The 13237-nt window shown below is 38.2% G+C and overlaps 3 protein-coding genes across 6 annotated transcripts; 2 read left to right on the plus strand and 1 right to left on the minus strand.

Annotated features, from left to right (window-relative positions):
- The first annotated feature begins 56 nt into the window (after positions 1-56).
- LOC147519224 (metal tolerance protein A2-like) lies at positions 57-2170 on the plus strand. Of its 3 annotated transcripts, none has more exons than XM_086590890.1 (2): positions 57-328; positions 797-2170. In XM_086590890.1, exon 2 carries the CDS (start codon positions 797-799, stop codon positions 1961-1963), a length of 1167 nt encoding a protein of 388 aa, XP_086447016.1. In that variant the 5' UTR covers positions 57-328; the 3' UTR covers positions 1964-2170. The 3 variants fall into 3 exon arrangements, with proteins under 3 accessions (XP_086447016.1, XP_086447017.1, XP_086447018.1); XM_086590891.1 differs by having other exon boundaries at positions 190-331; XM_086590892.1 differs by having other exon boundaries at positions 277-415.
- Positions 2171-2277: 107 nt separating this feature from the next.
- LOC147519225 (protein JASON-like) lies at positions 2278-5490 on the plus strand. Of its 2 annotated transcripts, none has more exons than XM_086590889.1 (7): positions 2278-2517; positions 2602-2653; positions 2747-2793; positions 3232-3488; positions 3796-4615; positions 4713-4795; positions 5222-5490. In XM_086590889.1, the coding sequence occupies exons 1-7, from the start codon at positions 2404-2406 to the stop codon at positions 5325-5327; spliced, it is 1479 nt and encodes a 492-aa protein (XP_086447015.1). In that variant the 5' UTR covers positions 2278-2403; the 3' UTR covers positions 5328-5490. The 2 variants fall into 2 exon arrangements, with proteins under 2 accessions (XP_086447015.1, XP_086447014.1); XM_086590888.1 differs by having other exon boundaries at positions 2280-2517; positions 2738-2793.
- A 331-nt stretch (positions 5491-5821) lies between these two features.
- On the minus strand, positions 5822-9655 carry LOC147519226 (protein BIIDXI-like). Its single transcript, XM_086590893.1, has 3 exons — positions 9366-9655; positions 7179-7664; positions 5822-6674 (listed from the first exon to the last, which is right to left on the minus strand). Exons 1-3 carry the CDS (start codon positions 9442-9444, stop codon positions 6586-6588), a joined length of 654 nt encoding a protein of 217 aa, XP_086447019.1. The 5' UTR covers positions 9445-9655; the 3' UTR covers positions 5822-6585.
- Between the last annotated feature and the right edge of the window lie 3582 nt (positions 9656-13237).

Consider the following 13237-nt stretch of genomic DNA (forward strand, 5'->3'; position numbering starts at 1 on the left):
TATGAGGGCATGCCCTTATCAAGCCAAGTCGACAAGTCGACTTCGTGTCCCCACACGGGGAATACAAATTAGACCAGGAATCAAAATCCACATATTTAATGAGGGGGCTTGAAAAAAAGGGGTTAAGTGGCCAAGTGGTAAGAGTTGAATTGCGTAGGTTAAATGGAACGAGATCTGAATTTCTTGTTAACACCCAACCCAAACAGCAAGCCAACCCGATTCTTCTTTCTCACAAATTTATTTTCCTTTTTATTATTTCCGTCTGGCGGTTCTGCCTTCAAATTGGTGTTAATAATCGGTATTGACCTATCAAAGTGAACTTTTCAAGGTGGTTGTAATAAATCCTTCCCAATTCAAGCTATATAATATAAATATATATATTTGAATATGAGCATATTTGAGAGTGGCTTGAGAAGTACGTAACTTGTTTTGCTATTTATTTATTTCTCTGTTACTGGAAGAAAGTTATTAGAATGAGTTGCACAAACGGTTTCAAGAATATTTGACCCGGTGGATGGTGATAATATGCCGATTGCTAGAGGAGTGTGAGATGGCTTCAAACGATCGAACACGGTGCCACTTGCCACCTTTGCCTTACGGAACAATCTAGAATTTTGGACCGGCCCTAGCTAATAACTGATAGTACATATATATTTCTGAATGTTTGCCAGATTCTTTTGATCGAAGTCAAAATCTTATTTGTTGTCTGAAATCTGTAATTAGATTTTGTTTTGATGTATAAAATGTGTTACCGCCCACTCCGTGGTTGTAATATCTTATGCTGGCAATCTTTCAGATGGACGCCCATCATGGACATATCGAAGAGATAAGTGGTGGTGATCTACCAATTGGGAGATCAAGAGCTGGAGGTAACAAAGTTTGTGGGGGAGCAGCATGTGGATTTTCGGACAGTGGAAGCAACTCCAAGGATGCCAAAGAACGAGCTGCATCAATGCGCAAACTTCTAATTGCTGTTGTTCTCTGTGTCATCTTTATGGGTGTAGAAGTTGTTGGTGGCATCAAAGCGAACAGTCTCGCTATTTTAACTGATGCGGCACATCTTCTTTCAGACGTAGCTGCATTTGCCATCTCTTTGTTCTCTTTGTGGGCATCAGGTTGGGAGGCAACTCCACGTCAATCTTATGGCTTCTTCAGAATCGAGATCCTTGGTGCATTAGTTTCCATTCAAATGATATGGCTTCTAGCTGGTATAATAGTCTATGAAGCCATTGTTAGACTTATTAATGGTAGTGGTGAAGTTCAGGGTTTTCTGATGTTTGCTGTTGCTGCGTTTGGTTTGGTGGTTAATATTGTCATGGCTGTCTTGTTGGGCCATGACCACGGTCACAGTAATGCTGGGCATGACCACAGTCACAACCATGATAGTCATGATCACAGTCACAGCCATGGCGATGGAGTAGTTACGAAGACTCGTTTCAAAAATGATATTGACCACACAGAACCTTTGCTTGATTCTTCTGAAGATGCACAAACCAAACAGGTTACAACCAAGGATAAGAAGCAACGGAATATCAATGTACAGGGGGCTTATCTTCATGTTCTTGGAGATTCCATCCAGAGCATTGGTGTGATGATTGGTGGAGCAGTCATATGGTACAAACCAGAATGGAAAATTATTGATCTGATATGCACCCTCATTTTTTCTGTGATTGTGCTGGGTACAACAATTAGGATGCTGCGGAACATACTTGAGGTCTTAATGGAGAGTACACCAAAGGAGATTGACGTGACAAGAATTGAGAAAGGCCTTTGTGAGATGCATGAGGTGATGGCCATTCATGAGCTGCACATCTGGGCCATAACTGTAGGAAAGATCTTATTGGCTTGCCATGTGAAGATCAAGCCAGATGCGGATGCTGATGTTGTGCTGGACAAAATGGTGGACTACCTCAATAGGGAGTATAATATCAGTCACGTTACCATACAGATAGAGCGCGAGTAGGATTTTATTTTGAGTTCTGCAATTCAGAAATGCGTCACGTACTAGAAGATCATTCAACTCTTGCATGGGATGTGCTTCTCAAGCACATAAATTGAAGACAACTTATTTTATGTTGTATCCGTTTTCATTATTTTCTCGGGCAGCTAAACAAGTACATATATTTAGTAGTGGTATAATATGGGGGCGATCAATCTAAATTTTTGCAAATTAGACGTTTGGCTGTTGTGTATCTCAAACCAAAATCAACGATTTGTTGGAAAGGCACGTGGGAAAACAATTAAATGAATGAGCTTGCTGAGCTGGCACTGATTTTAATAAGGAAAAAATAATTTGTACTCCCTCTCATTCTAATTCTAAACCCAAAATTTAAATTTCAAAAACCCCCTCATTTTGTTTGTTTCTCTTTCTAGCTACAGACTAGTAGAGATCATTTGAAATTGATGGTAGGTTTTGTTCTAAAAACATTTGGCCAAATTATGAACTGTCTCTTTCGTTGCTTCTGTGTTACCGCCGCTAATGACAACGTTGATGACGTCACTCCCACACCACCTAAAGTTAGGATATGTTCATTCATCTCGTTTTTTATTATATTAATTTGTATTATAAATATTGGGTCTGATTAATCGTTGATTTTGCAGAAAGATGTTTCCGCATCAAGAAACCGGCTAGCCACTTTGCTTCGAAATGAAGGTTCTGATTCTGATTCTGATTCTGATTCTGATTTGATGTTTTATTTTGTGATTGAGTTGAATTTTTAATGTTGTTACTTTGTAGCCAATGAAGGATCGTCTCCTTGCCAAGAAAGTATTGGTAGTGAACTCAAGGCTGAGGTCAGTGATGGTCTATATTATAGTTTCTGTTAAGTTTGCTAGACTGTGTGTGATTGAATCTTGATGATCGAGGATAAAACATACTTAAGAACTAGTCTCACTTCATTTACAAGGTGCTAATTAAATCATACTATTCACTCGTATAAGCATTAGGGTAACTGTGTTTTTTGTCTGACGGTGATGCTATATACTGCAATTTTCTAGACAGTCACCACTAAGGATTTTTTGCTTCATTATTGTCACAATACATATTGCCTGAAATTGGGAATGTTGATTAGTTACACACTGATTCAAAGTGTGAGAATAGGTCTAATTTTGTTTTTGCTAATTAGCTAAGTCAGCATTCTCAAACTAGTGTCTTCTAATCGCTTTTCTTGTAAATTCTGTCTATTAAATTTTAATGGGACCTGATAAAAATGTTTTACCAAATTTTCACAGGCCAAGTTCCTCAAATCTTGTGGTGCACTTTTGGAAACTCCCGTTGAGATCCGGAAAGCATCAGGGAGAGTGAAGGCTGTGCTACCTCATAATGAAGGCTCAGCAAATACCAAGTTTCATTCATGGCTTCCAACCACATCAATCGAGAACCTACACTTGGGAGGACAACAAAATCAGTTTCTCGTTACCCCTGTTGAAGTTAGTGATAGTCAGGGAAAGGAGTCAGGGTCTCCCGGGCAGGAACATACTACTAGCAGGTTTGTTTTTTTCTCCCTACCTCTCACAACTAACTTTTCTCGAAATGATAGGTTGTCACTAGCTTAGTCATCTATTTAGAAAGTACCTTCATAGCTAGCCCCTACGAGAAAGAGGAGCTTTAAACCAACATGTCCAAATGATAACTGTTTTGTGTGTATTCCTTTCTCTTTTCTCTTAACAAAAAGAAAATCAATTTCATTATTAGGCCTCTATTATCATCTCTTATTCCGGGTTTTTTGGTAGCATAGTTTGAACAGTGTGTCTATGCACTTGATGTTTCATTGTTGTTTTGTCCTCTTTTGTCAGCACTTCGTGTAGTTTTAGTTCAGGGGGGCAGAATCTGGCAGTGAATAACTCTTTGAGATCTCCTGGAAACACGGGGGTTGAGAGTCCTGATACAGATGGGCGGACTTCCAGTTACCCAAGTGATAATGACTCATTATTCTTAACTCCAGAGCTTCCTGTTCTTACTAACCAATGCAAGAACAAGTCTGTACGCTTTGAATGTGAGTCTAACACGGTGTATCTTCCCTCAAGTGGAACAAGTGAAAAGCAAACTAATTCCCCTGGAAGGCACCTTGAATTGAAAGACTGTCCCTATCCAACGCCTCTAGTGCTAACTGATGAGATGCAAACTCCAGGAACAGTTTATCCCATAAGTGCTGAGAATCTTGGGCACAGGGACAAGGGTCGGATCAGGTCACAGTATGTCAACCCTACTTTGAATCCCGTTCACAATTTCTCTCAACTGATGGCACTGAAGGAAGACTCTTACTACAACCATGAAGGAGATGATAGTCAAAATGAATCTCTTGAGCAGAATGAACGTGGTAGTTCTGCACGTTCATATGCCGCCAACACAGGCAGAGAAAATACATATGGCAAAGAGGCTATTGGTTCGAGCTTGTCTCACTGGCTGAAGCCACTGCCATCTTCAAGGAATGTCGGAGATCAGAATAGTGGATGCAAATCTAGTGGAGGATCTCAAACTGGTAAAACTTCTGACTTGGACAGGCCTATTATTGGAACTGTTGCAGCACATTGGAGTGAAGATGAACCTTCTCAAATTTCCCCCAAGTGGTGGGATGGGAATGGGATCCCCAACTCAACTAACAAGTATAAGGAGGTATGATGAGTACTACCCTTACTTTCTTCTGCAAACTTCTCGTTCAGTCATTCCAAAGTTGCTAATAGAATCTACCAAAACTGGTTTTCTTATATAGGATCAGAAGGTAAGTTGGCATGCAACCCCTTTCGAAGAAAGATTAGAGAAGGCGTTGTCAAATGAAAGTGTCGTCAATCCAAGGTAAATGCCATTCTGGGTAATTATTTTTGTTGTAAATTTGTAGTTTTCTACACAATGTGATGTCTGGAGTGAGTTGGATGTTGCTTCCTTGTTAAGAATCTGTTATCGAAACGTTTAGGTACAGGATGGAAGGAGAGAACACTAGAATAGTTAGAGTAGATAGTGCTCAGAATTTTTGTGGTAATTTGGTGGATTATACAGGCTTCAACCTGATTGAACATACTAAAAACACCAGTGCATAAACTGTCAGTTAAAATAGTCAACTTGCAACTGAAGGGGTATAAACTATGTTCATGCCTCCCTCCGTGGAACTTGTGACTCTCATTAGTCACCCCAAATGATGCATTATGTTGCCCTTCTTTTTATTTGGGTGAAATGTCAAACCAAATTACAGAATTAATGGTTTACATTTTTGTTTATTTGTAGGAGGATTAGCTGTGAACCCATTGAGTTTGTTGAGAATGAGGAAAGTGATACTGCTGTGTCTCGATTGCATACTTCAAAACATCCTGAATCAGTGGTTTCTTTTTGATGTATGGCACTGATGTCAAACATTTTGACGAGGCCTGTAGAAGTTTATATACTATATACTGTATTATGTTGGGAAGGAAGGCTCTTTTGCTGTTATGTTTTATGTATATCCTACTTGACCCCAGGAAAATGTTCTGGTTAATTTCAAGCACTCCTTTGAGCTATAGATCTGAACTAGGAGAGAACTGTCTCATAAACTTCCTTCCATCACTCGAGCACTCCCGTGAACTCCCTTAAGCGATTGGCAGAAAAGTGCCTATCTTCTAAGTTCATCTATCAAACTTGCCCTTGAAATGTGAGACGCTTAGGAGAGCAAGTCTTTGTTTAGCATTTAGGAGCAAAATGAATTTAAAATCTACTCTACTATAGTAGAAGCCTAATAGGCTTCAGTTCTCCAGAATCCTCAAATGTTAGAAGAGCTGAAGAATCCATCCATCATGTAAACTGCTAACAAGAAACAATGCTTTTGGCATCTAAGCCTATGCAAATGGCATATGAAGTGTGAAATAAATTAGTTTTTACCCGATAATAGATGATACAATATTTCTTTCATGGAACACACTAATCAAAAGGTAACAGTACAGCGCACCAAACCAAAACTACATAGGAACTAAACAACAGATTCAGTAGCATTGTTTACTGAACATCTTCCTAAAACCTGATAGGCCCACTCATAGTCACACTCGCACAGTAGGCTATCTTTGGGTCTGATTACGCTATTACCCTCAGTCTTTGGAAAACAAACTTCATGCCCATAGCAACACAAAGGCCAAAATCAACAGCATAAGCCTCAATCCCAAATCTGCGCACATATTTCTTTCTGATCTGGACAGTCCCCACACTCTAACATCGTCCACAACAGGCCCACACAGGGAGCTCTTGTCATCAGTTCTTGTATTGTAATATACACTATAAAATGCAATTCTTGTCCTGTCAGCCTTTGCTGTGAATGTCAAATTTGCAGTGTCATAGGTTGAGTTTGCCATGGGCAAGTAGTGGATATTCTGAGCTTGATCCCCAGCAAAGGCCATGATTGCTAGTGGCTGCTGGCATTTATCACCTGCCTGTCCTAAAGAGAATATCAGATTGTATTGTTTCTGTGGGGTGGTGTCCACCATCTGTGAGATGATACCCTCTTTTCCGGAAAGCAGCTCAATTGCACGTTTCCCTTGAGGAACAGAGAAGTGATAGGAATCAATGTAACGGACAGCTCTATTAGATTCGACAATCCAACCAGGCAAGGATGATATATCTTAAAATTAGAGGTTTGTGGGAAGCAAAACACCCAGTGAATCATTTCTGAACATCCATGGTCCTTCTTCGAAATCGCCATTGAGGACAACATTGTCTGCAAATGTCAGGTTATAATTCAGTCCGAACCTTTCTACATGTTATACAGTAGGAGTACTCAGTTTACATAAGTGCCATGTTTCTAGCTAAACTGGAGCATCATATTCATCACCATACTCTATTAATATGGACTAACTTCTGGAAAATTGAGATTTCGTACACAATTGATTAGAGCTTAGATGAATAAGTCATTATAATGTTCTTTGAAATTTGACACAAATTTGACAAACAGTTAATTATGTCAAATTATATTAAGCTGCCATTTTTAGGGAGAATGGTCTCTATGTGATGAAAATCATCATGCCAAGAAATAAAGCTATTGCAAAATTCTAACCTCGCCAAATATGGAAGATTCTTCAACGACTTTTGACAAGACAAGAAATTTCACAACATTTTGATTCGTGGAGGATGATCTTCATGATAAAGAGATAATCATCCCAAAAAAGTAGAACATATTTAAAGCCCAAATGAAATCCTCATCCGTAAAAGTAGTAGAGTGTACCTTTAGGTTTATCAGGAGTAAAGAGCTTCTTGATAGCAATGTCGTCAATGATAGGTCCACATGTTGGATCGTCTTCCATTCCTGGATTCCGAAACACTCTGCGACCATTATCTGATTCAGCCTGGAAGGACCATGCGTATGTATCCCAGCCCTGTATACTATAAAGGGTCTGAAGATCAATGGTCTGAGATGCAGGAGGAACAGATATGTTAAGAGACTCCAACTGTGCACACGTCCTTGCAGCACTAAATGTGACAGAGTACAGTGAACCCTTCTCAAGCTTAAGCTCTTGGCTTATCTCTGCATCGTTGCCAAGACGCACTGCACGTAAACCTTGAGGTACTATAAGGATCATCCCTCCTTGCCTCTGTCCGGATTCTATCATCTCGACTGTTCCATTTAATTTCCAATCAGAGATAGAAACAGGACCATCCCTCACTCCTTCGTCTGTTGGAGCCATTTCAAAATCACCATTGCTGACTAGACCTGGAAAACAGTAGGCATGAGGGAAGGTTTATAGATCAAATTAGCTAAGTGCTCTACAAAAATATATAGTGCATTCAAAACCTATTATAGACCATAGCGACAAAGTTGTCCTATATAGCTTGGAAGTGTGAAGCACACATTAATTGATTATAACCAGCATATTCATGTTTCAATCTACATTGTTCATGTAGCAGAATATTTATTTCCCACTGTCCAATGTACTTCTTCTTGATCACCAGTTCACCACTCACACAAAAAGCAAAGTGAAGATTTGATTAATTAATGACTTTTAGCATTCCAATCAAAGTACACAGTAAAAAAACTTTAAAAACACTTAAAACTGTAAATCTTCACTTCGGCTAAATCTAATGCTTTGATCTCATCAGTAATGCTGAATTGATGCGAGAATCCAATCAAAATGTTATTCAAAATTGTATCCTTAAGCTAAGCTGCAGCTGCATTAGGTCTACCTACTACACTACTACCTGCCCAATACCCTTAAGGTGTAAGAGGAATTCCACTATTTTTATTTAATATCAAATAAATGTCTAATCTGAAATTGGTCTCAAATGTTGCCAACTTTGTCCTTGGCAATTCTAAATTAATAACTTGCGACTCTCGGTAGATGGTTTGCAAAGGTGTGCTGTCCACTCTTGTCCATCAACATTGTATGGTTGTGAAGGAAGAATGCGCACTATGACAGTATGGACACTAGTCTTAGTACGAGTGCATTTTGCTGCTAGAGGAAAAGCCCAATTTGCTCATGGCCCAATTAGGCATAAACATAAACTGAGCCCAATAAACAGTGAAAATGCACTCAACCTTACCAACTTAGCACCAAAGAGTGATGGCCGTGACTGTGACCTTATTTACCTGTGTCATCTGATACTGTGACGAATAGCAATATGTAGTGTGATTTTGTGAGGTGTGAAAACAGGAAAAGTCAGAGACTTGCAAAAGAACAGCAGAAAAAAGGTAAAAGCACCAACCCCAACCCATCTATGTTAACTTAACGCGGAATGGGAATAATTTTGCCATTCCAAAGCCAACAAAACGACGAGATTTGGATCAGAAAAGCCTTTGACCAATATGTTCCCCTCAATGAGTGTTTGCTATAATGCACTACCTGACACTAAAACTTTAGCTGTCATGCCCATCATTGTTTTTTATTTTTCCCTATTTTTTGTATAACAAACAACTGGAGTATTTTCCGTATTGGTGGACCCCAACCTCTATATGTTTCCTTATCTTAATTAATGCAACGTCGAGTTTGGACAACAGATAGAGGGTGTCATGATATGTTAACTTACTACCACGACTGTGCTATAATTTTGTTCACAGTGGAAATTTGATGTAAACAAGAACATAAAGAACCAACCAAAAGACTGATTGAGTATGTCTTAATATCTTAACTAACCACCATGTCCATCGTATAATTTTGTTACACTGAATGAAGTGAAAATTTGATGCAAAGAATATTGCAAACAGCAATGGAAAACCGTACCCAAACCCCAAATTGCATTTCTACATTTGGGTTCTAATCTTGGAATTGAAACTTTGGAAGTCTCAGCTCCAGTAATGGCATGTTTTTAAAGACTTGAACAAATTCTTGAAGAAAAGATAGCTAGCTATGTGCTAGTGTGCTACTAGTTCAAGCAAGTAATGAAAAACTTCAAATGAAGCAATTTTAATAGTACATACCATCTTCTGCTATAGTTGTAGCTGAATGACTGATGAGAAGTAGCAAGCATACTGACACCAAGTTTCCTTTCAGAACCATTTCTTCAAGCTCAAATGGCTGGTGAGAGATATGGAGGGGGGGTAAAGAGTAAAGAGAAGGAAGTGAGGTGGAGTGGAGTGCAGTGAGTAGAGACTATCACTCTATCAGACCAGTTAAAGTAGCGAGTGACTTCAGCTTACTTTATAAGCGAGGAAATTCCAAACCACTAGCCATTAGTAAGTAACTTTACTTTAAAAACTATGATTACTTTAGTTAAATCAAGTTCACTTTGCTTTATATTTTTTCAAAAAAAAATGAATAAGGGTTCTCCAGTCCACCATAGCTTTTCTGTCTTCTGAAAAAAATAATAAAAATGTTTCCGTGTTCCTCGAATTGGCTTTCGCGCCGTATTTGACTACCAATGCCACTGATTTTGGGCGTTCACATCATAGAATATATTTTTTTAGATCAAATCAATACTAGCTTAAATTTTGCACTAGATAGCCTTGTTTTCACGCGTGTGATGTGGTAATGTGCGAATTCACTCGATGTGTGTTTATTAATTTGCTTAACGAATTTCATAGAAGAAAGATAGAGAGTAGGGGTGGGCAATGGGCCGGGTCGGGCTAGCCCGGCCCTAAACATTTAAAGCTCTTCAGATATTAGGGTCGGGTCGGCCCGGCCCTAAAGTCAGCATAGGGCCGGGTCACAAGTCTAAACCTCAAGCCCTCGACCGACCACGACCCTAATTTTTAAGGGCTTTAGGGTCGAGCTTTAGAAGCCGCCTTTATATTTTTTTTTTTTTACTACATCGGTTTTAAAACTCATTTATTTTACAAAAATGTCTAATAATCTACAAACTCAAAGTCTAACCAATCTAAGAATAATCCCGTATAAGTCAAAATTTAAAATGCACATCCACAATCTAATGAACCAAGACATCGTGAGAGTTTGAATTTGTTCTTCCTCAGTACTCAAACCTCAATGAAATTACATTTAACATTGAAATACATGTACAAATAATTATATTATCATTTTAAAGGAAGAAGTAATAGATATAAAGAAAAACATAATAGTTTTGGTTAAAGGTCATGGAAGTTGTTAAACTATTTGTAATATCATAAATTATTTCTATAATAGATTCAAACAAATATAATATTACATTTCTTCTAATTTAAAAGTGATTCAAGCTTTGTATATGGAAATGAAAATATTGGCTTTTGAACAGTGATGGAGAAAGGTTTGAGATTACAAATGTCATTTTTCCGACAAAGGGTGTTTTTGGTTTCTATGTTACAAATGTCCGCTCAGTATTTTGCTTTAATGGTGTGGAAGAAACCTTTAGTTTTAAACTTGGCTTGGATGTGAATAAAAATATAATTTATAAGAAATAAGTGAGAAAAAAAATTGAGAATAATAAGTTATGGACTTTGACTTTATGATCAAAGGAATAAAGTCTTATTTTTATTAAATTAGTGCTTTCATTGTTAATCTTCATAGGCTTAAAGTTGACAAGTTTTTGTTATATAAAACAAGTTATTGGAAGTACCCTTGGGGGTGTAAGTGATAAATTACAGCGACAATGTTATTTTAATTGAAAATATTTAACAAAAAGAGTTGGACAATTATGGTATGTGTATTTATAGTGAAAGTATGAAACGGGGCGGTTAGGGCTTGGTTAGGGTCGGGCCTATGTTTTAGAATCTTAGCCCTAGCCCCCCGCCTCTAAGGCATTAGGGCGGTAGGCCCCCGACCCTAAACTCTGTGAGGGCTTTAGTTGTGAGGGCTTTATAGGGCTTAGAGTCGGGTCGGTCAGGGCCGGGTTAGGGTCGTTAGGGCCAAATTCCCACCCCTAATAGAGAGTGATATATAATTTGGGAGACTTAAGTAGTTAAGTTCATAACCAGAATTTACAATTAATCAAATCAAATGACAAATCAAAATGGTCATAGTTCTGTACTTCTGTACACTAAGTTGTCCACACATGATTTAATCCGGCCGTGTCTCAATTTGTAGCGGTCAAATTTTAAGAAAATTTACGTTTATATAAATGACTGGATGTAAGCCCTACTTTTAGTTTAGAAATTAGACAAAACAGCCCCAAAACTATGAGCAGTCATTGCCTCATTGGACGTGATGCCATACTGATCCATGAACGTTAAGTTGAACTTTGAAGTGTCTTTATAAAGTAAAATTTCTTTTCAAATGCATGCATAACTTCTTGTTGCCCACAAGAGATCGATTAACTGCAGTCTGCAGCACAAGGAATAACGTTCAATCGAACCGACAGGAGTTTGTATTCGTTGCTATAGAGATAAGAAATTATTAACAAAAAAAAAAAAAATAGAGATAAGAAATCTTTTGCAGCCAACAATAATAAAGTGATCCTATCACAAGCTCAAGAACAACTACGGTCAAAATAGACAACAAATATTTAAGAACTAAAATTGAATTTCAAAACACTTGAAACATCACAGACCATTGCAAAATACCGTGGTATTCTTGAAGCTATTCTTCTCAATCGAGAAATATTCGATCTGCATGAACAATCACATACTACTTGTTTTCATGAATCATACATTTCTCATTTCATTACCCTCACCATCTACTTGTTGCGTTGAGTCAATTGATTCATCAATCTATTTAACTTCTCTTGGAAAATATTAGTCTCGTTAAGAATAGGTTAAATGTTTGGCGGAGTTCAATGGTTTGGAGTGCTAAATCACCAAACCACAATACAACACTGGATAGGGTTAGCAGGATAGCGTAATCAGACCCAATGGTTTGTTTTTTCACCCGCCAGTGGCAAAGGCCAAAAAAGTCAGCCCATCTAGACCCAATGGTTTGCTTTGTATCCGCCATTGGTAATGGTGTGTAGATTTTTCCCATTTTTCCTTTTCTCCAAACTCTCTTTTCCTCTTTTGCCACCGAACCAAAATTCCAGCCGCCACACAGTATGGTGTGTAGATTCGATTTCTTCTGGCTGCCACTTATACTGGCGTGTAGACCATATACTATATCGTTAAAATTGGTGGTATATAAAGGTAAAGTTATACCGATAGTGTTGGCGGGTTAGCGTTTTGACGCACCATTGGATCACAATTCCTATCGTATTTGGTGTTTTGCCGCACCATTAGACTTAGCCTAAGGCAAATACAAAGTGTTGAGATTGCAATTTGATATGTATACTATTAGTATTTATTTTTATTTATTTTTTGCTAACCAGGTGTCCGGCCAACTTATGCGCACCTCGACTAGTAGTATGATTCAAACATACAATACTTTCCATCAAAATTTTATTGGTACGCATTTAGATATTGGAGGAGACCAAAAAGTTTTATAAGAATCAGGCAGGCATGGTGCGTGCTAAACTTAGAGCAACATATGCACCTAAAATTCAACAAAAATCAGACATAAAATGAAGCTTTACCATCTCTGACTGCCTGTCAATCTATTGCTAAGCAAGATAGACTATTGTGCCAATTTCTCATGTTGGCGACTCTGTGAAAGTACTTCGTGTTAGACTGCCCTTCTTGAAGTTAGTTCACTCTAGATTTTTGTTTCCAATTGATTTCCTCCATTTTAAGTAAATCTTGTAGATCTGATCGAAGGTTGGCCCTTTCCAGAAATTCATCTTCTGAGAGTTACTCGTTCTCCTCTTTCTTGTCAAGGGTATCTATGGCATGCACCTTAATTGGCTTCTATCTTCCGATCGACTCTACGTACCAAAGGCATTCGTATTCCAATCTTTAAGCTTATTTACTTTTAATTCTTTCAGTTTTTGCCGCCAAACGTAGCTAGGTTTTCCCACGAAGTGAAAAGAGTCCCACCATTATTCTTTAATCTTAATGCC

The sequence above is a fragment of the Coptis chinensis genome, chromosome 2 (genome assembly GCF_015680905.1).
Source record: "Coptis chinensis isolate HL-2020 chromosome 2, ASM1568090v1, whole genome shotgun sequence".
NCBI lineage: Eukaryota > Viridiplantae > Streptophyta > Magnoliopsida > Ranunculales > Ranunculaceae > Coptis > Coptis chinensis.